The 25,042-nt window shown below is 55.7% G+C and overlaps 1 protein-coding gene across 9 annotated transcripts in view; it reads left to right on the top strand.

Moving 5' to 3' along the window:
- ELN (elastin) overlaps window positions 1-19,246 on the top strand; it is a 30,970-nt gene extending 11,724 nt beyond the window's left edge. For 4 of the 9 annotated variants that reach the window (XM_063089354.1, XM_063089361.1, XM_063089363.1 and 1 more), the window contains 27 exons: window positions 44-103; window positions 183-248; window positions 921-968; window positions 1,961-2,032; window positions 2,392-2,421; window positions 2,895-2,966; window positions 3,906-3,965; window positions 4,207-4,260; window positions 5,616-5,714; window positions 5,797-5,859; window positions 6,422-6,673; window positions 7,713-7,754; window positions 8,329-8,424; window positions 8,665-8,706; window positions 9,062-9,142; window positions 10,045-10,101; window positions 11,139-11,378; window positions 11,459-11,518; window positions 12,054-12,158; window positions 12,877-12,915; window positions 14,385-14,456; window positions 14,541-14,600; window positions 14,860-14,952; window positions 15,617-15,655; window positions 16,275-16,319; window positions 16,747-16,773; window positions 18,813-19,246. In XM_063089354.1, coding sequence (XP_062945424.1) covers window positions 44-103; window positions 183-248; window positions 921-968; window positions 1,961-2,032; window positions 2,392-2,421; window positions 2,895-2,966; window positions 3,906-3,965; window positions 4,207-4,260; window positions 5,616-5,714; window positions 5,797-5,859; window positions 6,422-6,673; window positions 7,713-7,754; window positions 8,329-8,424; window positions 8,665-8,706; window positions 9,062-9,142; window positions 10,045-10,101; window positions 11,139-11,378; window positions 11,459-11,518; window positions 12,054-12,158; window positions 12,877-12,915; window positions 14,385-14,456; window positions 14,541-14,600; window positions 14,860-14,952; window positions 15,617-15,655; window positions 16,275-16,319; window positions 16,747-16,773; window positions 18,813-18,856 — 2,018 coding nt within the window. In that variant the 3' untranslated portion in view covers window positions 18,857-19,246. The remainder of the gene's footprint in view (window positions 1-43; window positions 104-182; window positions 249-920; window positions 969-1,960; window positions 2,033-2,391; window positions 2,422-2,894; window positions 2,967-3,905; window positions 3,966-4,206; window positions 4,261-5,615; window positions 5,715-5,796; window positions 5,860-6,421; window positions 6,674-7,712; window positions 7,755-8,328; window positions 8,425-8,664; window positions 8,707-9,061; window positions 9,143-10,044; window positions 10,102-11,138; window positions 11,379-11,458; window positions 11,519-12,053; window positions 12,159-12,876; window positions 12,916-14,384; window positions 14,457-14,540; window positions 14,601-14,859; window positions 14,953-15,616; window positions 15,656-16,274; window positions 16,320-16,746; window positions 16,774-18,812) is intronic. The other 5 variants (XM_063089357.1, XM_063089359.1, XM_063089356.1 and 2 more) reach the window with 5 other exon arrangements.
- The last annotated feature ends 5,796 nt before the right edge of the window (window positions 19,247-25,042 follow it).

The raw sequence follows: 25,042 nt of genomic DNA on the forward strand, positions 1-25,042 counted from the left end.
TTCCTGGTATGATCCCTCACCTCTTTAACTGCTGGCTCTATAGGTGTTGGTGGCGTTGGTGTTGGTGGTGTCCGTGCAGTTGACGGCTTAGGAGTGCCTCCAGGTATGGTGCCTGACCTGAGCTCCCTAGGTGAAGGCTGCAAGCCCAGGGGTAGCTAACTCTGATGAGGCCCCTTCCGTAGTAGGTGCGGTGGTGCCTGGTGCAGGAGTTGGAGTCGGAGCTGGAGCAAAACCTGGAAAAGTGCCCGGTCAGTGTGGAATCCCTGGGGCTGGAGGGCAGAGGTCAGAGAGGTCAGACTGGGGAAGGAAGGGCGGACCTGGCTGCAGCGGGCAGGGCCACTAGCCAGACCCAGACATGGTCCTGCGTCTGTAAAATGGGAGAACCTGGCTTACCTTCCAGGCCCTTCTCCCAGGATCTCGGAGCAGAAAGAGACCTCAGAGACAGGTTCTGTGGCAGGCTGTTGGAAGACAAATGGGGAAACTGAGGCTCAGAATGGCAAGTCAGTGTGGAAGGGCCTGTGGCTGATCATGGCGGAGCTGGGGGGAGCCCAGCCCATCTGGTGCTCATTCGGCTGTGCCAAGCCCTTTAGGAAGTGACTTTGGGTTAAACAAAAGGCTGCCTGAGTCCACACAGCAGGGAGGGGACATCTGGAAGCTGTTAGCCAGAGGTGGGCTGGCCCGGCTGTGTAAACAGGCTCCAGGAGATGGAGATAAATCCACGCACAGAAGAAGGGTTTGCAGAGGACTTCCGAAACTTGTGGGAGGAAGGCTGCGGCCACCCGTCTGTCCCTGGCTGTCCACGTCGGGCACAGGGGCTGCCGGTTCAGGATCCGTGGAGCTGCCGGTGTGGGAAAGGCTGAGGAGGGGTCCCTGGAGGCTGAGCTGCTGCTCATGATGCCTCCTTCTTCTTTTGGCTGCAGGTGTGGGGCTCCCAGGTGTATATCCAGGTGGAGTGCTCCCAGGCACAGGTGAGGGCGAGGAGGAGAAGGGGCCCTACAGGAAGATAAGTAGCCCCATCAGCCTCCCTGGAGCCCCCTCACTTTCCCTCAACCCCCAAGCAGAGGCCACCAGAGGCCTTGGGTCCTGCCCAGTGCTGTTTCCCTCAGTGTCAGAGCTCAGGCTAATGGACCTAAGGTCCCTGGCGTCTTTCTCCCCAGGGTTAGTCAGCTTGCCCCGGCCCCACCCAAACCCTGACCCCAGGCCCACACCATCATCACAGCCTGAGGCGGGCCCCCATGGACAGACTGAATCCCCAGTGTGGCCAGCTGTTTCCCAAAAGCTGTGAGTCACCAGGGGACCCGCCCAACAAGTCCACCCTGCAGGAGACCCCTAAGAGCTGCCCCCTCAACCTCCTTTCCCTGCCAGGGCCTGCCCACCCCACCCAACATGTGACCTCCTGAATTCCCCCAAAAGCCCAGATCAAGGCTGCTCTGCAGGGCTTGCTGACAGAATGGCCCTCCCTCCCCCTGCCACGCCCGGCCCAGGCACCCAGCCCCAGGGGAGGCCGGAAGGCGGGAGGCGCTGGCGCTGGCAGATGGGCTCCTGGCTGCAGCTGGATGGCTGCCTGGGGGCCAGGTTGTGAGTGCACCGTGAGAGCCCAGGGCACAGGCTCCCTGGCCTGCAAGCATGGCCCACTGCACACTGGAGCTCACCCCCTTGCCCTGTCTGCCGATGGTGGTCAGGACAGAGTTTGTGATTAAATCCAGTTCAAAGATGAGGCCAGCTGGGGCACCAGCTCACGAGGCCGGCAAATAGGATTAAAACTCAGATCTTCTGACCTTGGGCTAGGCAGGGAGGAAAGTCATCACCAAACAGGTCTTTTTTCTGCCCACCTTCTGGGCCGTGCCTGTCTCTGACAGTCAGTACTGAGATCAGCTGCGGGACCCGAGGAAGGGAGCCAAGCTGGGCCTGCCAGGCCCACGTCACTCCCTCACTGCCGGATCCCTCTCTGCCCACTTAGGAGCTCGGTTCCCTGGTGTGGGGGTGCTCCCTGGGGTTCCCACTGGAGCAGGAGTCAAGCCCAAGGTCCCAGGTATGCAGCCAGCTGGGCTGGGGGCCACGGGGGGACTCTCTCCCCACCTGCAGATCCCTTTGGCCTTGGGTGTAGATTAGGGGTTGGGATGCTGGGCTGGCTTGGGACCTTCTGGGTGGGCCCCTCTTGTGCTCCAGCTCTGGTACAGCTGGCTGAGACAGGCAGGGCACTGCTCAGAAATCCCAGAGTGTGTGGGAGGGCTGCAGGAGCCAGTGGTCTGGGCAGAACTGGCCGCCGCTTGGGCCTGCCTGCCCCTCGGGCCTGCCCACCCCTAGGCACTGCCTGGCACCAGACCGTGGCACCTCTGTGCCCTGGGCCCATGCTGCCAGGACTGCAGTGACAGCTCTTTTTCATCGCAGGTGGAGGTGGAGCTTTTGCCGGAATCCCAGGTGAGGCAAGGCTGGTCCTCCCAGGTGGATGGGAGGGTCTGCAGGGTGGCCAACCTAGCAGGGGCTCTTGGGCTGGGCACCCAGAACCCCACCCAGGCCTGCCCGACCTCCCTCCTGCCTTCTGCTCCAGGCCTTGGACAGGCTTCAGCATCAAGTAGCACCAATCCAGGCCTGCTCCTCCACCCCAATCCCCATCTGTGTAGCAGCCCAGACAAGCCCAGAAAACCCACCAGTCTGTGCCAGGGCTGCAAGCCTCTAGGAGGGAGAGAGTCTTGCAGGTTCCTGAAGGAAGTGGCTGGTCACTGGGGTCGGGGGGTTGAGAGGAGACAGGGAAGACCCCTAGGCAGGATGGTCTTTGGTGCAGTGGGGAGCTCCTTCTGTCTGAGCAGGAAGTGGGGCGTGAGGCTGAAGGTGTAGAGGTGGCTGCTGGCCCAAGGAACTGGAACCTGATAGTGCTCTCTTTGTTCCCATAGGGGTTGGACCCTTTGGGGGCCAGCAGCCAGGAGTCCCACTGGGGTACCCCATCAAGGCACCCAAGCTGCCAGGTAAGTCAGAGGGAGGATGTAAGAGGCTGAGAAGGCAGCGTGAGGGGATCAAAGGTGGGAAACCTGGGTATTGAAGCCCACTTCTGGTCACCAGCCACGGAAAGCGTGGGGATGTCAGTCTCGCAGATGCAGACTCACTGGCATGCACACACAAGCACACACATATACACACACACACACACGTGCACAGAGACCCCTAGGCCTGATGGGAAGACACTTGTGTTGATGGTGAGAAATGCCATTCATTGGAAAGACCCCTCTGACATCAACCCACCCGCACCCCTACCCTTACCTCCACAGCCAGCTCAGACAGTGAGATGCTTCCCAGTGGGGAGGAAACAGAAAAAATATACTCAGACTCTAAGGCCACAGTGGGGCCTGGATTTGCAGGGGGATGGGTGTGTCATCAGGCGCTGGGGCAGGGGTGTCCTCCCTCCCCACCTCCCACCTAGGGTCTCTGCAGCCCCATGGCAGCCCCTGAGCTCGCCCTGCCCTCTCCTCAGGCGGCTACGGACTGCCCTACAGCACCGGGAAACTGCCCTATGGTGAGTGGGGCCTCCTAGACTTGTGGACCTCCAGCTCTTTCCAGCTCCAGGTCCCGGCAAGGGTGCTGTGGTCCAGCCCTGGGCTAGGAGAGCACCTAGCTGGGGGAGGGGTGGGGTCTTGGAATGGAAGTCCCCAAATGAAAGAGCTGGAACTTGGACTCAGACAGCCTGGCCCTCCCACTTACCACGCGGACTTGTTGAGCCATTTTTCTTCTCTCAGCCTCAATGTCCTCATCTGCACAATGGGAATGACAGTCCCACACACATGTTTGCATTTGTTCTCACTCTGGCTGGGGGTGACAGGGTGGAGACTCAGGAAACCTGGCCCTGAAGGGCAGGGGGGCAGAAATGGGGAAGTCCACATAGGTGACCGCCGGGCCCCTCCATTCCGCAGGCTTTGGGCCCGGAGGAGTGGCTGGTGCTGCGGGCAAGGCCGGCTACCCAACAGGGACAGGTAAGGAAAGGCTCGCCCCACTTCCAGCCAGGGGCCACCCAGGCTCAGAAAGCAGACCAGCATCCCTGTACCCAGACTGTGGTCTGAACCTGGGGAAGGACTGGTGTGGGGTGGCTCTGTCAGCCTCTGCCTGCTGTGAAGCCCCCATCCACACCCATGTGTCAGAGAACTGGAGCAGGTGGGCTCTGGAGGTGCAGGAGCACCGGTTTCAGTCTCTGCCCTCCTCTTTCCCCTCCCCCAGGGGTTGGTCCCCAGGCTGCTGCAGCAGCAGCAGCAGCTAAAGCAGCGAAGTACGGTGAGTGCCTCTGGAGCCCCCACCTGCAAGCCCCCACCCAGCCCAGCTTCCCCATCCCTGTGATACTGAGAGCCTGCTTCACACATAACTGACCAAGGTGGCCCCTGCCTCCCCATTTATCCAACCTGTTCAACGTTACCAGCCATCTAGTCCTCTCTCTTTCCTTCCGTCCCCCATCCCTCGCTCCCCCATCCCTCCATCCATCCGTTCATCCATCCATCCCTCCCTCCGTTCCTCCATCCATTCATCTATCCCTCTCTCTTTCCCTCCCCCAATTCTTCATCCACCCATGAACCCATCCATCCCTCTCTCTATCCCTCTTCCCTCCCTCGCTCCTTTCTTCCACACATTCACGTCAGAGATTGGGGACAGATGAGCTCTGGGGGGGAGACTGGAGGCTCTGTGTTGGGAGTGGAGCAGAGGGAGGCATTATTTCTACCTGGGGAAAATCAGGAAGGCTTCCCAGAGAAAGTGACATTTGACCAGGTGGATTGGCCATGTGGTTAAAACAGAAAGGAGGGGCCTGAGCAGAAGGAGTGAATACCACAGTGGTTAGAAAGATAATTTGGGGTGGTATATATACAAGCGTTTTAAAAAATTAATAGGTACGTATCAATTTAATGTATACTATAAAAATGTTACCTCGCTTCTCAAGCCCATGGTCCCTTGGGCAGCGCTGCTGCACGTGCAACAGGATCTTCTTACTATGCCCGTGCAGTGGGCAGAGGGAGCTCAGGGTCAGACCGTTGGAGCTGACGTCCTCTCCTTCATCCCCAGGCCTGGGGAAGCCCTTCCTGTGCCCACCCTGAGCCCAGCCCAGCCCAGCCCACGGGGCAAGAGTGTGGGGAGAAGACTGAGCCGGGGCCTGACCCACGGAGGCCCCACAGGCCCTCCCTGCAGGCGCCCGAGGCTCCTTGGCTGGTGGGGAAGGCTGGAATGTGGGGGCAGGAGAGCGGGCTGCGAGGGGCTGCCAGAGCCAGGCGGCCGGCGCTGGGATTACAAACACAAACTTGGCGGAGTCTTCGGAACGCAGGGAGAGGAAGCCTTGAACATTCCTGCAGGGGCCCCTCTGGCCCGGGGAGCGCCACTTGTGGTTTCGCAGTATGTGGCGGAGATTAGAATGGGATTTGTCTGAAAACATACAAGTCCCTTAATGAGTGTGTTGAAATGGACACTTTGGGGGTGAGTCAAGGAACAGGGGGTGGGGGCCTTCCCAAGCAGGCCCAGCCGGAGACGCCTGGGCCTCACTCCTGGATGGAGCCTGCACTGGTTAAAATGCCGGCATCTAAGTGGACTTCCTGCCAGGCCTCAGGAGAGGTCCCGGGGAGCCACATCGATCTGTCCCCACCCAACAGGTGCTGGAGGAGTCCTCCCTGGTGTTGGAGGGGCTGGCATTCCTGGTGCAATTCCTGGTGCAGTTCCTGGTGCAATTCCTGGGATTGGAGGCATTGCAGGTAGTGTCAGCTCCCCAGGGGGTGGAGTTGTCCTTGAGAAGGCCATGGGGAAAGGACCCACCCTCTGTGGCGGTCTTTCCAGGGGCCGCAACTCCAGCTGCGGCTGCTGCTGCTGCTGCTGCTGCTGCGAAGGCAGCCAAGTATGGTGAGTGCCCCTGGGTGGCAGGCTCAGGGCTCAGGGCTGCCCTGGACTCTGCATGGGCCTTGGGAACCCCAATCCTACAAGCTGGTGGACTGGGCCTTTGTCCATCTACGGAGGCCTCCCTACCCCCTCCCCAAACACACACTGCTTGTACCTCCATGTCTTGCCCATCTGGTCATTCTGCCTGGATGCTATCTCCCACTGATTGACTCAGCAGAGGGAGGGGGACTCTGTGGAGCACCTGTCTCCCCCCACTTCATCCTCCCCAGGGCCAACCACAGGCATCTGCTGCATTGACTGCCTGGGAACCCAGTGGCGAGAATCTGACTTGGCTTTAGAAACAGACCATGTTCTTCTCAGCCCACAGACCCAACCCCTTTGAGCTCTTTAGGGACTCCCTAAGTCCCTTCTATCTCTCTAATGAGTTGGATCCGTGCGAAGGAAATGCTACCCCACCTGGAATCCTGCACTCAGGACCAATTGTCACTCCTGTAGCTTCCCTGAACCACTGTCCCTCTGAGGTTCCCATAGGGTTCAGGACAGAACAATCGTTTTCCTTCTACAGGAGCTCCTGGAGCCTTGGTCCCGGGAGTAGCTGGGGTCCCAGGAGTCGGGGTCCCAGGAGTCGGGGTCCCAGGAGTCGGAGTCCCAGGAGTCAGAGTCCCAGGAGTCGGAGTCCCAGGTGTGGGAGTCCCAGGTGTGGGAGTCCCAGGTGTGGGAGTCCCAGGTGTTGGAGTCCCAGGTGTCGGAGTCCCAGGTGTCGGAGTCCCAGGTGTCGGAGTCCCAGGTGTTGGAGTCCCAGGCATCGGAGTCCCAGGTGAGCTGGGCTTTCTGGGTGTGTGTGTGTGTGTGTGTGTGTGTGTGTGTGCGTGTGTGTGTGTGAGACAGAGAGAGAGAGAGAGAGAGAGAGAGAGAGAGAGAAATATTGAGACTATTGCCAAGACTTATGTATTCTCCCTTATACGTCACCCATCTGTCCATACCTTTGACCATGACTCACACCCTTGTCCTTTCTCCCTTGGGCTATAACAACCTTCTTATTAGCTACTACCAGTATCGTCTTCTTCAATTTACCTTCTGGCTGTCAGTGTACTCCTGGGGGCAGGAATCATGTCTTTTCCATCTCTATGTTCCCAGTTCCTAGCTGAGTAGGTGTTCAGCAAATTGTGGATAGATGGGTGGGAAGGTGGGTGGATGCATGGGTGTATCGATTGATGGGCAGATGGACAGCTGGGTGGGCAGGTGAGTGGCCATATGGATGCACTCAACTGATGGATGAGGGAGTGGATGGGTAGGTGGATGAATGGGCAGATACAACGACGGGTGGATACATGGACAGATGGATGGTAAAAAGGTGGATGTATAGGTGAACAGGTAGATGGAAAGACTGATGGGTTAGGCAGGTGGGAGACTAGATAAGTGGTTAAAAGGATGGATGGGTGGGTGGATGGGCGGGCACAAGATTGGGTGAGCTGATGAAGAGATGTGTGGGTGGAATGGTGGGCGGCAAGTGCAAAATGCACGGTTGGATGGATGGTTAGATCAATGGATAGACAGGCAGATGGGTGGGTAAGTTGATGGAGAGGTGGGTGCATAGATGGACAGAGTTAGGCATTTAAGTGGTGGATTGAGGTACAAGGACAGACAGACAAATGGACAGACATAGAGGTTGGCAGTGGGTGAACGGTTGAGTAGACAATAAACAGATAGGTCAATGGAGGGGCGGATGACCCTCTGTTGGCTTGATAGGTAGAAAGAAGACGGACTGACAGACAGATGGGTGGACAGAGGGATATATATTGAACATCTCTCCTCCATTCTCTCCTGAGCATTTATATCCCCCTTGGTCTCTCCAGGGGCTATATCACCAGCTGCAGCTGCTAAAGCAGCCAAATATGGTAAGTGCCATGCTGAGAGCTCTGCCCACCCTGTTTGGCCTTTACTTGCCAGAACTAAAGGACTCTCACCTGCTTACTCAGAGAAGGGGAGTGACTTGCCCACAGTCACAGAGCAAGTCACTAGCAGTGCTAGGACTTGGACCTGGTGGGCCCCAGGACAGCGTCTCCCCTAGTTGCTTCCCACCATGAAGTCACAGGGCTGAATGGCAGGAGAGTCCCAGGATGGCATCCCCAGTGGGGACAGTGACTCTGACCCTCCCTACCCTGGCCAGAGCCCTCTCAGAGGAACCCAAGCCTGCCTGGGGACATGGGACCTTCCCACAGTCTCTCCATATCCAACAAAGATCTTTCCCTGAGTGCTCAGAGAAGAGAGGAGTTGGGGGAGGGCTGGGGGTGTCAGTAAAGGCTTTGTGGCAGAGGCTGGCTGGGGGCCCAGACGCACCATCGTTTCCTGACCTTCATGGACCAGACTTGGGAAAGCTTGCAGCCCTTCCTCTGCCAGCCAGCTTCCCCCAGAGCCCTCCCAGGTCCTCTCACGGAGGTCCTTTTCCACTCAATTTTCTTCCCTCTGCAGGGGCCGGAGTTGGAGTCGGAGTTGGAGGCATTCCCACTTTTGGGGCTGGTGTGGGGGGCCTTCCTGGCTTTGGTGTCGGAGCTGTCCCCGGAGCTGGTATTTCCCGTGAACTTTAGTTCCATCTGGGGAAACTGGGAAGGGCTGGGGTCTTCTCTTCTGTCAGGCTGTGCAGGGGGTGTGGGGAGTGTAGATTAGACTTCAATGTGCTCAAGGAGGAGTTGGGGGATGGAGCAGGGAGGTCTTCAGTACCTTTTGGGGCGGGAGAGCCTTAAGCATAACCCACCTGAAATCCAGGTGAGGTTTCTGAGGGTCTCTTTCTTTCTCATTTTCTTGTAGCTGCAGCCCAGGCAGCAGCTGCCGCCAAAGCTGCCAAGTATGGTAAGTGCCCTGCCCGTCTGTCCGCAGGCCCTGCTCTCCATGGGGCCCAGGCTCCAAGCTCACAGCAGCTCTGCAGCATGAGCACAGAGAACCTCACACTCAGGCCTCCAGGGCTAAAATGGCCTGGGCAAGGTCACGAGTCCCCAGCCCCTGTTGTGAGTCCCTGGCCCCTGTCTTCCAACTCTTCTGCCCTTTTTGGTTGCCCACTGTTGGGGTTATTGGTGCCCCACTTGTCACCTCCACCGCAAACCAGTGAGGGGAAGATGCCAGGCAGCCGTTCTTTCCTCCCCCTACCCCCTGCTCCCCAAGACTGGGCAAAGGGAGGGACAGGGCTGGACGTTCTTCACTCCTCCAGGTCCTGGAGGAGTCGGAGCCCTAGGAGGGCTGGTGCCAGGAGGCGTAGTGCCAGGCGTGCCAGGCATTGGAGGGGTACCAGGTGAGCTGGATCCCCAACCCAGAGACGGGTTTGGTTTGTCTCATGGGAGGTGACTGAGGTCAAACACATCATTTTACAAATGGGAAAACTGAGCCCAGAGATGGGGAGGAGGGAGCGCAGTTTCCCCTAGAGTAGTGTGGAGGGAGAAGCCCTCGTGGGGTTCTGGTGGCTGAGCCCTGGCAAGTCCCATCCCTGCCTGGGGAGGATCAGGAGTGTCAGCCAGAGCTCTGCCCTGCTGGCTTGGGGGGGGGGGGCCCTTCTGGATCCTTAATAGGGTGTTCCCTTGTGCTCTTTCCCCACCACCAGTTGGAGGCCAAAGGGAAGGGATTAAGTGACCATGACATTAGGTGACAACCTTCCCATCAGAAGACTTCTCCTCTGCATTCCTTTTGCTTTCTGGGAGAAAATTCCCCTTCTGAGTTTCCTCAAGAAATGAGCCATTTCCTCCTATAGTTTTGGATATAGGTCTATAGGATTTTTTTAAACGAAGAGCACCCTAAGCGGAAAGCTCCACAATCTTTTAGATCTGGGTTTAGGAGGGGGTCAGTACACCTCTCCCCATCACAGCTCTGGGCTCCCTTCCACCATAGCCCAGGGCTAGAATTTCACAGGCTCAGACCTGCTTCTCAGGTGCATCCAGAAGCCCAAGGAGGGGGAGGGAGGTGCCCCGATGCTAGTGGGTAATCCCTGAGCCAGGTCTGGAGCCCAGGCCTCCCACCTCAGGCTGGACTCTGCACACTCCTTTGTCACGAACATGAGGGGACAGTGCACAGAGAGGGACTCCCAGGAGGGGGACAGCTCCCTAGAGGGGTATCTGAGAGGGCTTTCCACAGTGGGGAATGGGGGAGAGTGGAGCGGGGTGCTAGGGACTGCTCCCCCAACCCCTCTCTTCACCCCTCCAGGAGTAGGGGCCCCAGCAGCTGCAGCCGCCAAAGCAGCCGCCAAAGCTGCCCAGTTTGGTAAGCGTCCCCTGCCATCTGCTCCTGTACCTCATCACAGAGCATCGCTCTCTCATGCTGTGCCCTGGGGTCTGGCCACCTAGCTCCCCTCGCCTCTCCAGCCCGCTCAGGCTGTCACCTTATGCGTGCAGACCTTCCTCCCAGCCTTTGGCCCATCTGATCACCTTTGAGGGTGTGGGCGACATTTGTGATTAGGGAACCAGAGCGAGAAGAGGCTTTCATGAGCCCGTCAGGACCTGACTTCCCTCGTTTCCAAAGCCCCTGGTGCCTCCCTGTCCAACAGGACCTGCCTTCCTCCTGGACCTCATGCTGGGCTCCTCCCAGCTTCAACCCCCTCAAGTGACAGCAGCAGTTCTTGCCCCTTGACAAAGTTCCCCAACTCTTGCTACATCTGAGGCGCACCCTGGCGACCCCAGGTGCCCACACTTTCCTGACCATGGCAAATCATGGCAGCCCCACTAGTAAAACTCAACTGTGTTCCAGACCAGGCTGGGGGGTCTGCAGGCCTTGGCTTTAGGACCCTGCAGGGAGCAAGGTTCAGATCAGAATCTCCAGGGCTGAACAGGCCAGATAATGTCTTAACTTTAGGTCTGCTGACCCCCCAAACTCACATACACAACAACCTTATGAAGTTGGTATTATTATTATTCCCATTTTACAGATGTGGAAACTGAGGTTCCCACAGCTTAAGTAACAGTCACACAGCTAAACAGTGGCCAAGCTGAGATTAGAAACCAGTCCCACCCGCTTTGCCCAGCTCTTTTTATGTCACTCTGACTCCATCACCCTCAAGTTCCAAGGGGTGTCCTTATTCCTCAAAAGGTTAAGAACTCCTGGCCCTGCACATACCTCCTATCAGGGATGAGGAAGCACAGGCCCATCCAGGGACAGTAACTGGTCCTGGGTCACCAGCAAGCCTGTGCCGGGGCTGGGACAAGAACCTAAGTCTTCTGACTCCCATCCCAGCACTCTTCCCGCTAGCTTCTGTCCTCTTTGGTCAGGCCTTGGTTAAGGATTAACTATTCTCACTCTTGCAGGGTTGGGCCCCGGTGTTGGCGTGGCACCTGGAGTGGTTCCCGGTGTTGGTGTGGCACCTGGAGTGGTTCCCGGTGTTGGCGTGGCACCTGGAGTGGTTCCCGGTGTTGGCGTGGCACCAGGAGTGGTTCCCGGGGTTGGTGTGGCACCTGGTGTGGTTCCTGGGGTCGGCGTGACACCTGGAGTGGTTCCTGGGGTCGGCGTGGCACCAGGCATCGGCATCGGTCCTGGTGGTGTTGCAGGTGAGCTCCATGAGTAAGTGGGCCTGAGGAGCACCTGAAGCCTCTGTCGGTGCCATCCTGAACCCCCTCTCTCCCTGCAGGGATAGGGGTCCCAGCTGCAGCCAAAACTGCTGCTAAGGCGGCCGCCAAAGCCCAGTTCCGTGAGTGCCCTGCTGTCTCCCTCTCCTCTCCCTAGCGAGCCCAGGGCTAGCCCTGCCTCCTGACACTGAGCCTGGCCCCCTGCAGCCTCCTTAGGTCCCCAGGGCAGCAGGCAGAGGGGTTGGAGGCACAGCACTGGTGTGAGGGAGACCTGGGTTCGAGTCGTGGATCCCGCTAGCTGAGTGACCTCTGAGTTTCCCTGTCCTCGTGCGTCAAGTGTGAGCACAGAAGGTGGTTAGAATAATGAATTCATGCAAGAGGGAAGAGCAGGACGTCAGCCTGAGAAGGGAAGTCATGTCCACGAATGCAGCCCCGAGTGCCAGCCTGGGTAGGGGGCCAGACTCAGTGGCCAGGGAGAGTTTTAGGAAGACCATTCTGGTGGCAGCAGAGAGAAAGGATTAAGGTGCAAGACTGTGGAGGAGGCCGCGGCCTGGGTCTGGGCCTCGTCCCTTGGGGCCTAAGTCAGCTCCCTGGGCAGGACACCTCCATAGGGCCACCCTCTGCTGCTGCTGCCACCCCACAACCATCTCTCTGCAGGGGCTGCAGCTGGGCTTGGTGCTGGCGTTCCCGGATTTGGAGTCGGACTCGGCGTTCCCGGACTTGGAGTTGGCACTGGTGTTCCTGGTTTAGGGGTTGGTGCAGGTGAGGGGCCTTCGAGAGGCCTTCGAGGGGACTTCAAGGGGCCAGGCAGAAACTTCTCCCTGACCTCAGTGGAGGGAGACCCCTCCTCTTCCCAGCACATCCCCGGCACGCCCCTCGGCACTCAGGGGTGCATAGTAAATTCTCCCTTAGATTTTCCTGAGCAGTCAGAGACAACTGGGGTAACAGATGGAGGGATGGGGCAGGCTAGGCAAGAAGACCCCAGGCTGCCAGATTTCAGAATATCTGCCTTTTTAGTGGAGGGGTGACAGAGCTCCAGACTGAGAAAAAGCCTACCCACCAGCCAGTGATGGAGGGTGGAGGTCCCTGAGGTCAGCGGGCACGGGTAGGCCAGCTCAGCTCCCCTTCAGCAGTATCTGTGGCAAGGGCGCCACTGGGAACTTCGGTTCTTCACCATCTGCTTACGGAGCCTGCTCTGTGCTCAGCCCCAGGAAGGCCATACTGGGCCCAGAAGAGGGAGCGGGTGCAAGGAGGAGACGCAGATCAGCCCTCAAGCACTCCTAGATAAGATTGGCAGTGGCGTGGTTAGACACTGGAGCTCTGTACCTGGCAGTGTGAGCTCTTGGCTAGGAGCCATGGCTTCAGGGCTTTCAGGAAGCAATAAAGGCTGAGGAAGTCAGGGATGGCTCCCTGGAGGAGGCAGCAGGAACCCCAGACACAGAGCTCAGCGGCTGACCCCCCGCCTTTCCCTTTTCCCTAGTACCAGGATCCCTGGCCGCAGCTAAAGCAGCCAAATATGGTGAGTGCATCCCACTCACACCTGTGGTTCCCTTGCCACCGCACCATCCCTGACAGCACAGCTGGGATGGCCAGGATAGAAAAAGCAGTTTCTAGGACACATTAGTGATGGTTTACAGACCTGTCCCAGCCCATTAAATGCCCATGGTGCCTCAAATCCCTGTGACAACCACAGCACCCTCACATTTCCAAACACCTTCAGCAATTCCACCATGGTGAGAACCACGGTCCCTAAGGACCCTCTGACCTTGCAGTTTCATGGGCTCCAGTACCAGGGACGGGCCAGGCCTGCTGTTGGTGTGGGGAGGCTGGGCAGCTCTGTTTCCTTGCCAGCCCTGTGGCCCAAGCCGAGGAGTCGGTATTCCTCATCTGGACACCCCAGCCCCCTGCCCGCCTTCCTGTCAGCATGACTGCATCCACCATGGGCCAGCCTCGAGGACGTGGCAGACCTGCCTGCCTCTCCACTTGGCACTCTGGTAGCCCCGCCTGGCCAGATCCACACCGTCTGTGGCCCCCACATTCCTGGCCTCCTGGGATCTGGGCCTGGGGGCGGGGGTTCCACCAGGAATCCGCCAACTGGCCCTGGCTTATCCACTTAGGGCCAGTTTCCACCTCGGAAAATCCCAGCTGCCTCAGCCCCCACCCCCCACGGGCCCTGGGAAGCCACGGCCTCCTCCCGGGCTCCCCGTTGGCTGCCCAGCTGGCCTGAGTCAGCAGACATCGCCAGGGAAACACAGCAGTGTCATGTAGCAGAGCAGCTAAGGGCACAGGCTCCTGAGCCTTTTCCTGCCCATGGAGCCTTGAGCATGTTGCGTAACCTCTCCTCTGCCTCAGCTTTCTCATCTGCAAAATGGGGGTGGTATTAGTGCCCATTTTCCTGCTGCGATGCATAAAAACCAAGCTAATGAGTGTGAGCACTTAGAACCATGGGTTCCTTTACATGCTGACTGTGAACTTGGTTGCTACAATCCTTAGCCACGCGGTACTGCACGGAGCTCTCTGGTGGTGTGCCCTTTCTTTCTCCAAACACCTGTAAGGTAAACAGGGTGTCATCAACCCCTTTAGGGAGATGGGGACTCTGAGTTTCAGAGAGGCAACAGCTACAATGAGTGGAGAAACCAAGGTTCAAACCGGTTCAAACCTGGCACTGTCAGAACCTGAAGCTGTGGTCCTCCATGCTCGGCAGCACACGGCCACCCCATTCCTTCACCTGCAGCTCCTAACACTGGCCCAGGGAGAAGGAGAGGGCCACTGTCCTATGCTATAAATGAGAAGGCCAAGACCTAACGGGGATCACCTGTAGCCGATTGGTGAGGGCAGACCCAGGCCTCAGACCCAGGTGTTCAGGACTTTCTGTCCGGTGCTCCTCCCTGTGACTCACATGGCCTCTGCACCTGTCTGCTTGCCTTGTCTAGGGGCAGGGAGACCCATCCTTTAGAAATGGGGGACTGATCTATCCTCTCTTCACAGGAGCAGGAGGGCTTGGGGCCCTTGGAGGGGTCGGGCCTCTCGGTGGAGTAGGTATCCCCGGCGGTGTGGCAGGTGAGTTGGGACCCCAAGACAGGCCTAGGGGGAGGGAGACTGGCCTGTGGAGAGTCCCTCCTTGAGCTCCCTCTGTGTCCCCAGGAGTTGGACCTGCTGCCGCAGCTGCTGCTGCCAAAGCGGCTGCCAAAGCTGCCCAGTATGGTGAGCACTGGTGGGGAGTGGTGGCTGTTGTCAGGACCCTGGGGCTTGTGGGGACCCTCTGACCAGGTGCTGTAGGGTCAGACTTCCTGACCTGCCCCAGAGACCCTCAGGGCCCAGCCTACCTCCTGGCCCCACTGTGCCCACGAAGGCCCTGGTAGCTCAGGCTGGGTCCTGGGATGACATCGCCATTCCTCCACAGACAGAGACTCTGGTCCCACTCTTCTGACTGCTGGGGTTTAATGCACAGCTCTCTCCGCAGGCCTGGGGGGAGTCGCTGGGCTCGGAGCTGGAGGATTGGGAGTTGGAGGGCTTGGGATTGGTGCTGCTGTCCCAGGTCTTGGGGCCCTTGGAGGTGAGGGCTGCTCTGGAATCAGTGAGCACATGGGCTGTGTGTGTGTGTGAGAGAGAGACAGAAACAGAGACTTTCTTTCCCACCCCTGCCACCACCCCTTTGCTGTAGCTGTCCCCTCTACCCCCGAACTGCCCACCATCCGCAGTCTGGCTGCTCCTCGAGGCCATATGGGCCCTGCGCTCCCCTCTGCGCTCCTGCAGCATTTAGAGAGGGGCTCGAGCAGGCAGGAGTGGAGGCTGCCCTTGCAGCTGGGGTCCCAGTCCTCTCCCGCTTCTGTCTCCTTCAGCCTGCCCAGCCACTGCAAGTGGGGGTTGATTAGAATAATGATGGTTATGCCATTTTCCAGAGAAGGAAATCAAAATTCAGAGAGAAATTACTTTCCCAAAGTCTCCACCGTCATGGCAGGCCTGTGCTGACGGTCCCTCTCTGCTGGGTCGTCATTGTGTCTCTCTACTTAAACTGGCCTGTCTGTGTGCTCCATGAGACTGGTCACACTGTCAGCACTTGATAATGACTTTTGGGGAAATAGGTGGATGAAGGAGGGGTGGAGGATCATGAGAGAATGAGTCACGGGCAGATGGGTAAGTGGTGGGTGGGTCAGAAGAGGGGCCTGGCTCTGGGAGGGAGGGGCATTCCTGAGCACTCATGTGTCCCTTCTACCCAGGTGTGTCCCCAGCTGCAGCTGCTAAAGCGGCCAAATATGGTGAGTTGCCCCCTGATGCCTTCCCCCATGCAGGCCTGCTGGTGGCTGGCACCCCCCAGCCCCAGCTCACCCCACTCCATCCTGCTCGCAGTACCCCTGACGGTCCAGGATATCCCCCTGACCCTAATCCCAGAAGGGATATCAGAGCCCCTTCCAGATGGGAGTGCCCTATCTTGACACCAGCTGCCCTCTTCTCAGGGGCTACTGGCCTTGGAGGTGTCCTAGGGGCCGCCAGGCCATTCCCAATTGGAGGTAGGGGCTGGCTCTGCTATGTAGCCCTCAGCTCTGTCAGGGTCTAAAGGAGGCAACAGGACTCCTGGAGCCTGCATCCACACAAGGACATGAGACAGGGCAGGGAGGACACTGCATGACAGGAGACATCCTGGGAAAAGGAGCAGGCCTCAGGGTCAGGGATAGTGCCAGGCTGAGATCAAAGCTGAGGCCATGGGGTGCTGCACCCAGATGCTAGGCAGGGACTTGTTTTATTGAGAAAGCCACTCTAGCTACCATGGGGGGACTGAAGAGGAGGGGGTCCCAGATGAAGCCAGTGCTGGTGCAAGCAAGAAGTGACCAGGATGGCATAGGGCCTGCCTCCGCCGACCTTAAATCTCTCCTGCAGGAGTGGCAGCAAGACCTGGCTTCGGATTGTCTCCCATTTTCCCAGGTACACCTGGGCTCCCACCCCCGGGCCCTGTCCTGGGGCTCTGGTCCTTCCTCCTCCCCTGCTCAGAAGGCTGAGCCAGCACTGGGGCGGACCCCATGACCTCAGGTCACATGAGGCCAGACCCCGAGCTGACACAAGGGCAGAACCCCGACTCTTGTCTCCCTCCCTTATGAGGACAGGGAATGTCAGCTTTTCTAGAACACCTTTCATACCTCTCAAAGCTTTCTCACCATGTGCCAGATGAGGTTCCCAGAGGGTCAGGGACTGCTCCAAGGTCACACAGTGAGCCAAGGCAGAGCCCATGCCCAGAACTTGGCCCTTCTCACACCGCACACCCCACTCCGGCCTCAGGCTGGGACTGTGCAGTCTGGGAGGGCTTGGTGGGCTCCCCAGGGTGGGTCTCACAGCCCCTCTGCTTGCCTTGCAGGTGGCGCCGGAGGCCTGGGAATTGGAGGTGAGTCTGTGGTATGAAGGCACCTCATTCCTGGGGGTGCCTGTTTCAAGCAGGTCCCAGGAACTGAGCTCATTTCATGGGGTGGGGTAGAATTCTGTTGAGGGAGTGGCTAGAGGGGCCATGGCCCTAGGCTTGTCTTCTGGTGCAGGGGCTTGCAGGAACCCCCAAGGGAATCACAGAAGCTGAAAGTTCAGCCCTGTCATGGAGGGACAGAGGCCAACGGTTTCGATTCCCAGGGCTCCCAGCCTGGCAGTGGCCTAAGCAGTGGGAGCGAGACAGGGATCTGGGTCACCCTGGGACTTAGGGTCTAACTGGAGGGATCGACAAGGCCCCATAGAAAGGGAAATAAACCACATAAGGGAAGAGCAAGGCCCATTCATGTGGGTGGGCAGGGGAGGGGACCCTAGGGCAGTCAGATGGCCAAGGCGGGGCTGGGGCCCCCATGGGCAGGATACAATCTGCATCTGCGAGGAACGTGGCCAGACAAGAGGGGCTAGGCTTCCTTGACCGGGACTTCCCTGAGCACTTCACTAAAAGGCTTCCCAGAAGTGTGGAGACCTTGTCTAGGCCTGGTCCTGTCTGGGCTGAGGGCAGGAAGGCTGTGGGAACCTGCTGAGACAAAACCCAGGCCAGGTACATGACTGGGTTGCTGGGAGAGTCAGAGAAGCCCGGCCCCCTCCCCAACTCCCAAGGAAAACCTCCTGGGCCCTTCTGAGGGGCCCTAGAAGCCCTGGGATTCCAAAGTGCGTAGAGACTCAGTCCCTGCAAGAGGCAGAGCAGAGAGAGGCAAGTACAGAGGCAGAGGGACAGGGTCTACTAGCCCAGGCCAGGCCTGACCAGGAGTGGGGAGGTTGGGGAAGTTGGATATCTCCCACTTATCCCTTCTACCTCCAATATTCAGAGTAGAGAGTGGGCCCGGGCCCCTCTAGGCTCACCCTGAGCCAAACCTGGAGATCCCTCCCCAAGTGCCTTAGCCTGCTGGCCACTCCACCTTACCGGGGAAACTGGAAAAGAGAGCGAGAATGAGCGGGAAAACCAGAGCCATAGAGTCAGGGTGTCCAAGCCTCTGGGGCTGAGCCACAGCCTTGCTCAAAGATGCAGATATGCCTTGGGGGTGGGGGTGCAGAGTGGGTTCTGATGACCACCCCCTCAAAGTCCAGCCCCCACCAAGGAGTCTTAAAGAAGCTGCAGCTCTGGCCCTGTGGTTACTCAGGACTGTGAATTCCCTCCCACCCCCACCTGCTTCCCACTACACAGATGAGGCAGCTGAGGCCAGAGGTGAGGAGGGGCCTAGGCAAGACAAGACTGACCCTTTCCGGGGTGCCCAGTCGATGCTTGCACTCCTATCCCGGTGCTTTCCAAACACCCCTTGCCTGGCCCTTGCCTGGACCTGCTCTACGCCATCTGCTCACTGCCACCAGGTGGCAGTAACGAGCCACATCTGGCCCAAGCAGGGGCAGGAGTGACCCAGTCTCCACAACCAGACCCGGGGGGGCCCTTCTTACCACGTGTTGATGCTTCAAAACTAGGCTCATCAGTCAGCCTCTCCCCAAGCAGGGTCAGGAAACTTGGGTTCTGGTCCCAGCTCAGCCACTATGTGGATAAGACCCTCTCTTCCTCTCTCTGGGCCCAAGTTTACTTATGCGATACCCTCTTGCTTTTATGGATCCACCCTACTCCCTATGAGGGCCATCTCCTCCAGACACTATCCCTCACCCCATCTTCCTTGATGGGGGCTGCCCTGAGCCCTTCCCTGAAAGACTTCCCAGAAGTGTGGAGAACTTGTCCAGGCCTGGTCTTTCTCCAGCCTGGCCCCATGACCCAGCCCAGCCCCATGACCCAGCCCCTCCCCTCTCTGAGCCCTGCTCCCACCCCCCCTGCCCAGTGCGACTTTGTACAATGGATCAGGCCAGAGTTTGGCCTGGGGCCGTGGCCGGGCCTCATGTGGCTTCTCGGGGCCTCTAATCAAGTTACTCAGAGAGAGCAGGGCTCGAGCAGCAACTGAGAGAGCTGACCACCGTGTGCCTCCCCCTGCCCAGGTGGGGCCTGCCTGGGGAAAGCCTGTGGCCGGAAGAGAAAGTGAGCTTCCCGGGACCCCTGACTTGCGACCTCATCAACGTTGGTGCTACTGCTTGGTGGAGAATGTAAACCCTTTGTGACCCCACCCCATGCCCCTCCTAATCCCTACCCCGGGAAGGGACAGGCAGGCCAGGCGGCCTCGGAAATCCACAGGGCAAGGAAACAAGAGAATGGTGTCCAAGTGCCCCGACCAGGAGGCCCCCTACTTCAGAGGCAAGGGGCGGGTGGGCTCAGCCCCCTGCCCCCATCCCCTTCCTACCCAGGAGCTCCCCCCTCCACGCAGTCTCCATCTCCAGGGGAACTTGGTGCTACATGCTGGTGCTCTCATCTTCCTGGGGGGAGGGAGGAGGGAAGGGCAGCCCTCAGGGAACCCCCTCCCTGGGGCTCCTCTAAAAATGGTGCAGACACTTCCTGGGCAGTCTCACCTCCCCCTGCCCACCAGGACCCACCCGGGTTGCGGTCCAGTTGGTACCCAAGCACCTTAAGCCTCAAAGCTGGATTCGGTCACACTGCCCCTTATCTCCTTGGTCCATTTGGCTCCACTCTCCCCAACCAATTGCTGTTCCCCATGTCTGAGGTGCCTTCAGTCAGAAGACCACCCCCCCACACACACACACACACTGGGAATAGCCCCCTTGCTCTTGTGGAATCCACCTGCCCATCCGTCCATCCATCCGTCCATCCATCCTTGTCCCCAGTTGACCGCCCGGCACCACTAGCTGGCTGGGCACACCTACCACCAATCTGTTTAACCTGTCATGGCAGCCTGTGCCCTGCCTCCACCCCCACCACACACACCCCTATGCTAGCCCAGGGTGTGAGGGGCTGTGAGGGCCAGGGCAGCAGGAATCTTCTCCCCCACCTGGGTCTCCCCACATGCAGTACTGTATCCCCCGTCCCACCCTCGAGCCACTGTACTTTGGAGCATTTCCCACCCTCCCCACCCATCTCTTTGTGTCTCGCTGTGATAGATCAATAAATATTTTATTTTTTGTCCTGGATATTTGGGGATTATTTTTGATTGTTGATGTTCCCTTTTGGTTTTATTTTTGTGGTTAATTGGGAAAAAAATTTTTTTTTTCTGATCTGGGAAGCTGTATCCTCAGTAGAAAATCATTTTAATCACTTTGGTATAACTCTGGATGAAACACACATTTTTTTTTTTTTAAATAAGAGAAGAGAATTAACTGCTTCAGAAAAGACTAATAAATGAAAACCTTTTAAAGGAAACTGTGTCCCGGTCTCCTTTGTACACTTCCATTTGCCTTTGACTCCAGGCCTGGTGGGGAACAGGACTCCACTTTGGGGAATTTCCAACAACCACAGTGTATTTGGGCACCTATTGCTGGCTTCTGGGGTGTCGAAATTTACTTTTTCCCTTTACTTGGTCCCTTCAAAATTCGCCTGCTGCTGGCTTCTAGGTATCATTCCTTCTCCAAGCTCAGCTTATCCTTTAACAATGAAAGCCCCTTTGCAGAGGAAGCAGGGTCTTGCAGTCTCCTCTGTGGAGGTGGGCTCACCCCCCTGCTGCACCTGTCCCTGCACTCGCCTCATAGGCCCAAGTCCTTGAACACAGCTTCTGAATGCTGAGGGTGCAGCCAGAAGGTGGAGGAAATAAAGCTGACCATTCTGTCCAGACCAAACCCCTGGCTTTGGTGAACAGCCATGTAGAGAGGGGAGGAACGGCCCACCAAAGAAAACTCAGAAGACAGGTCCCCTAAGGAAGGCCCACCCTCACGCACGGTCTGTATAAGGTGCCATTTCACTTCTTTATGAATGTAAGAAATGACAACTGCAGGTGGCACCAGCAGACTCAGCCCAGCCTTAGACGCACCTATTCTCAGAGCCCACCCCACCCTCCCTGGGGCCAGAAATCCACAGGGCCTGGGAACATGCCCACCTGGAACCCATATGCCCCCTGAGGCCATGCCTGTCCTCCTGAGAGCAGCCCCCATTGCCAGTGTGCACATCCCTAAGCCAGGAGGGTGGCCAGGGAGCTATGTGTCAGGAATGTGGATGGAGCTCACCATGCAGACTGGAGTAGGCAAGTGTAGGCAGGTGTAGGCAAGGACCCTCACGGTGCCAGGAGGAGCTGGGATGAAAAGAGAAAGTAGGTGGGGGGTGATGCTCAGGGAGGGCTTTCCAGAAGATAATGAGGGAAAAAAGCAGTTTACCAGGCAAAGAATAGAGCAAAGAGAAGGATCAGGCCTTTCAGGAAGGGGGAAGGACAGCTGGAGTGCCTGGTGGAAAGGGGTTGAACTGAGAAAATATGGAGGATGGATCAGGAGGGAGTGAAGGGTGTGGTTCATGGAGACCCACAAGGCGGCCACTGTCTCAGTCCAGTGAGGGGTGACACAGTCTGATCAAGAGTAGTGGCAAAGGATACCCATCCATCATCCACCCCTCCATCCACACATCCATCCATCTCTCCATCCATCCCTCCATCCATCCATGTCTCCATCCATCCATCTATCCATTCATTCACCCACCCCATCCATCCATCCATACATTCATCCATCTATCCCTCCATCCCCCATCCATCCCTCCGTTTATCCATCCCTCCATCCATTCATCTATCCATCCCTCCATCCACCCATCCATCCCTCCATCCATCTGTCCATCCGTCCATCCATCCATCTCTTCATTCCACAAAAATGTCCTTTGCTGGTTCCTCCTCAGTTCTCTGGCCTCTGAAAGTTGGCAAGTTCCAGCATTCAGTCCTGGGAACTCCCTGCCTGGGTTTCTTATAGCTCACAGCTTTGAATGCCATCTATGCAGTGGAGGCTCCCAGATTGACAGCTCCAGCATGGACCTTGCTCCTGAGCCCAGGACTTGCACATCTAAATCCAATTCTAACATCTCCACCTGCAAGTCTCCTAGGCATGGCCTAGAAACATGGACCTCTCCCCCCCTGCCAAACCTGCTCCCCTCCCCACCATTCCCATCTTAGTAAATGGCAGCCCCACTTTTCCAGTGGCTCAGGCCTGCAACTCTGGAGCCATCTCTGCTCTTCTCTCGCTCCCCACTGTAGACTCATGAGCAAATCCCACAGCACTACCTTCAGGTATACCCAGAGTCCAACCACTTCTCACTGCCTCCAGAGCCACGCCATGGTCCACCAGCATCTCTTGCCTGGATTACTGAAACCCCTCCCTACCTGAGCTCCCTGGGTCTTCCCTGGCTCCACTTCAGCCTTCTCTCCACCCAGCAGCCAAAACAATCCTTCCAAAACACAAGCCAGCTTATGTCGTACATCTGCTCAAAATCCTGCAGTGGCTCCCATCTCACTCAGAGCTAAAGCCAGAGGCCTTTCAATGGCTGAGGAGCTCCTGCCCAGGTTGCACCAGCTGTTCTGACCCTACATCCACCTGCTGGACACTTCACCATGCTGTGCAGTCACCCTGACCCTCTTACTTTTCCTTGAACAAAGCAGGTCACCTCCCTGATGGCCTTCACACCTGCTGAGAGCCTGCCCAGAATGCTCCTCCCTCAGCTGTCAGTGCTCCTGGCTCCCCCACCTGCTTCAGGTCTTGACTCAAATGTCACCTTCTCAAAGGGCCCTTTCCTGACCCCTTTCTAAAATTGCAAACTGTACCCTCCTCCCCTGCTCAGCACTCTCACCTGTCCCTGCCTTCTTTTTCTCCAGAGCACCTGCCACCATGTGGCAGAGTATATTTTACCTCTTTGTTTATTGTCTTACTCCCCACAATCAGACTGTAAACTCCCTAAGAATGGGCACAGGTTTAAGAACAAAATAAATTCCTGCTTTCAATAGTCACTCACTCTAGCAGAAAGATGGGAAGGGAATGTGCTAGGTTGATAATGACCCCAAAGATATCTAGGTCCAAATCCTTCAAAACTGTGAATGTCACTGCATTCGTTTCCTAGAGCTTCTGTAACAAAATTCCAGAGAATAGGTAGATTAAACAAATTTCTTTTCTCACAATTCTGGAGGCTATAAGTTCAAGATCAAGATGTCAGCAGGGTTGGTCTCCTCTGAGGACTCTCTTCTTGGCTTGCAGACAGCCATCTTCTCCCTGTGTCTTCACATGGTTTTCCCTCTGTATGTGTTATGTTCTAATCTTCTCTTCTCATAAGGACACCTGTCATTTTGGATTACAGCCCACCATAATGACCTCATTTTAATTTAATTACCTCTTTAAAGACCCTGTCTCCAAATACAGTCGCATTCTGAGATCCTGGAGTAAGGACTTCAACTTCAACATAAGAATTTGGGGGAGAAAAGATACACCCCATAAGAGTCACCTTATATGGAAAAGGGGTCTTTGCAAATGTGATCAAATTAAGGGACTTGAGATAGGGAAATTATCCTGGTGGGCTTTAAATGTCATCACGAGTATCCTTGTAAGAAGCTGGAAGAATTGTATGCCAACAAATTGAAAAACCTAGATGAAATGGATAAAATTCTAGAAACAAACAACCTACCAAGACTGAATCATGAATAAATAGAAAATCTGAACAGATTAATGAGTAAGAAGTTGAACAAGGCTGGTTGATTAGCTTGTTGGTTAGAGCATAGCCTTACAACACCAAGGTCATGGATTTGGATCCAGGGTGGCTGCAGCCACCAAAAAAGTAAAATAAGTTAAATCAGTAATAAAAAATCTCCCACAAAGAAAAGCCCAGGACCAGATGGCGTCACTGGAGAAGTCTACCAAACATTTAAAGAATAAACACCAATCCTCCTGAAAGACTTCCAAAAAATTAATGAGGAGGGAGTACTTCCAATCTGAAGGCTAGCACTACCCTAATACCAAAACAAGGTAAAGACACAAGAAAACTACAGACCAATATCCCTTGTAAACATTGATGGAAAAATACTTGGCAAAATAGTAGCAAACCAAATTCAATAGCACATTAAAGGAATTTTGCACCATGACCAAGTGAGACTTGTTTTTGGAATGCAAGGATGTCCCAACATGTGAAAATCAATCTATGAAACATAACACATTAACAGAATGAAGGACAAAAACCACACAATCATCTCAATTGATACAGAAAAAGCATTTGACAATTCAATACCCTTTCATGATAAAAAACACTCAACAAACTAAGAAGAGAAGCAAAATACCTCAATCTAATAAAGACCATATATGAAAAGCTCACAGCTGACATCAATCTCAATGGTGAGAAACTGAAAGCTTTTTCTCTAAGATCAGGAATAAGACAAGGATGCCCACTCTTACCACTTTTATTCAACACAGTATTTGAAATCCTAGCTGGAACAATTAGGCAGAAGAAGAAATAAAAGTCATCCAGATTGGAAAGGAAGAAGTAAAATTGTTTCTGTTCACAGGTAACATGGCTTTATACCTAGAAAACCCTAAAGATTCAACAACAAAACAGTTGGTTAGAGAATGGTGCTGATAACACCAAGGTTCAGGGTTTAATCCCTGTACCAACCGACTGCCAAAAAAAAAAAAAAAGATTCAACAACAACAAAAAAAAATCAGTTGCATTTCTACACACTTACAATGAACAATCTGAAAAACAAATTAAGAAAAACAATTCCATTTACAGTAGCATCAAAAAGAATAAAATACTTAGTGATAAACCTAAGGAAGTGAAAGATCTGTACACAAAAAACTAAAAATCATAGCTGAAAGAAATTAAAGACACAAATAAATGGAAAAACATCTCATTCTGATGATTGGAAGACAATATTGTTAAGATGTCCATGCTACTGAAAGCAATTTATAGATTCAACACAATCCCTATCAAAATCCCAATGGCATTTTTTACAGAAATAGAAAATTTCATCCTAAAATTCATATGGAATCTCCAGGGACCCCAAATAACCAAAAAATTTTTGAAAAAGAAGAAGGAAGTTGGAGGATTCATACTTCTTGATTTCAAAACATATTACAAAGTTGTAGTAATCAAAACAGTGTGTTACTGACTTAAAGACAGACTAATAGACCAATGGAATAGAATAGAAAGCCCATGGGGGCTGGCCTGTGGCTCACTTGGGAGAGTGTGGTGCTCAAAGCATCAAGGCTGCAGGTTTGGATCCCTATATAGGGATGGCCAGTTAGCTCACTTGGGAGAGCGTGGTGCTGACAACACCAAGTCAAGGGTTAAGATCCCCTTACCAGTCATCTTTTTAAAAAAAGAATAGAAATCCCAGAAATAAACCCTCACATGTATGGTTAAATGATCTTTGACAAGG

This window comes from Cynocephalus volans, chromosome 3 (genome assembly GCF_027409185.1).
Source record: "Cynocephalus volans isolate mCynVol1 chromosome 3, mCynVol1.pri, whole genome shotgun sequence".
Lineage (NCBI taxonomy): Eukaryota > Metazoa > Chordata > Mammalia > Dermoptera > Cynocephalidae > Cynocephalus > Cynocephalus volans.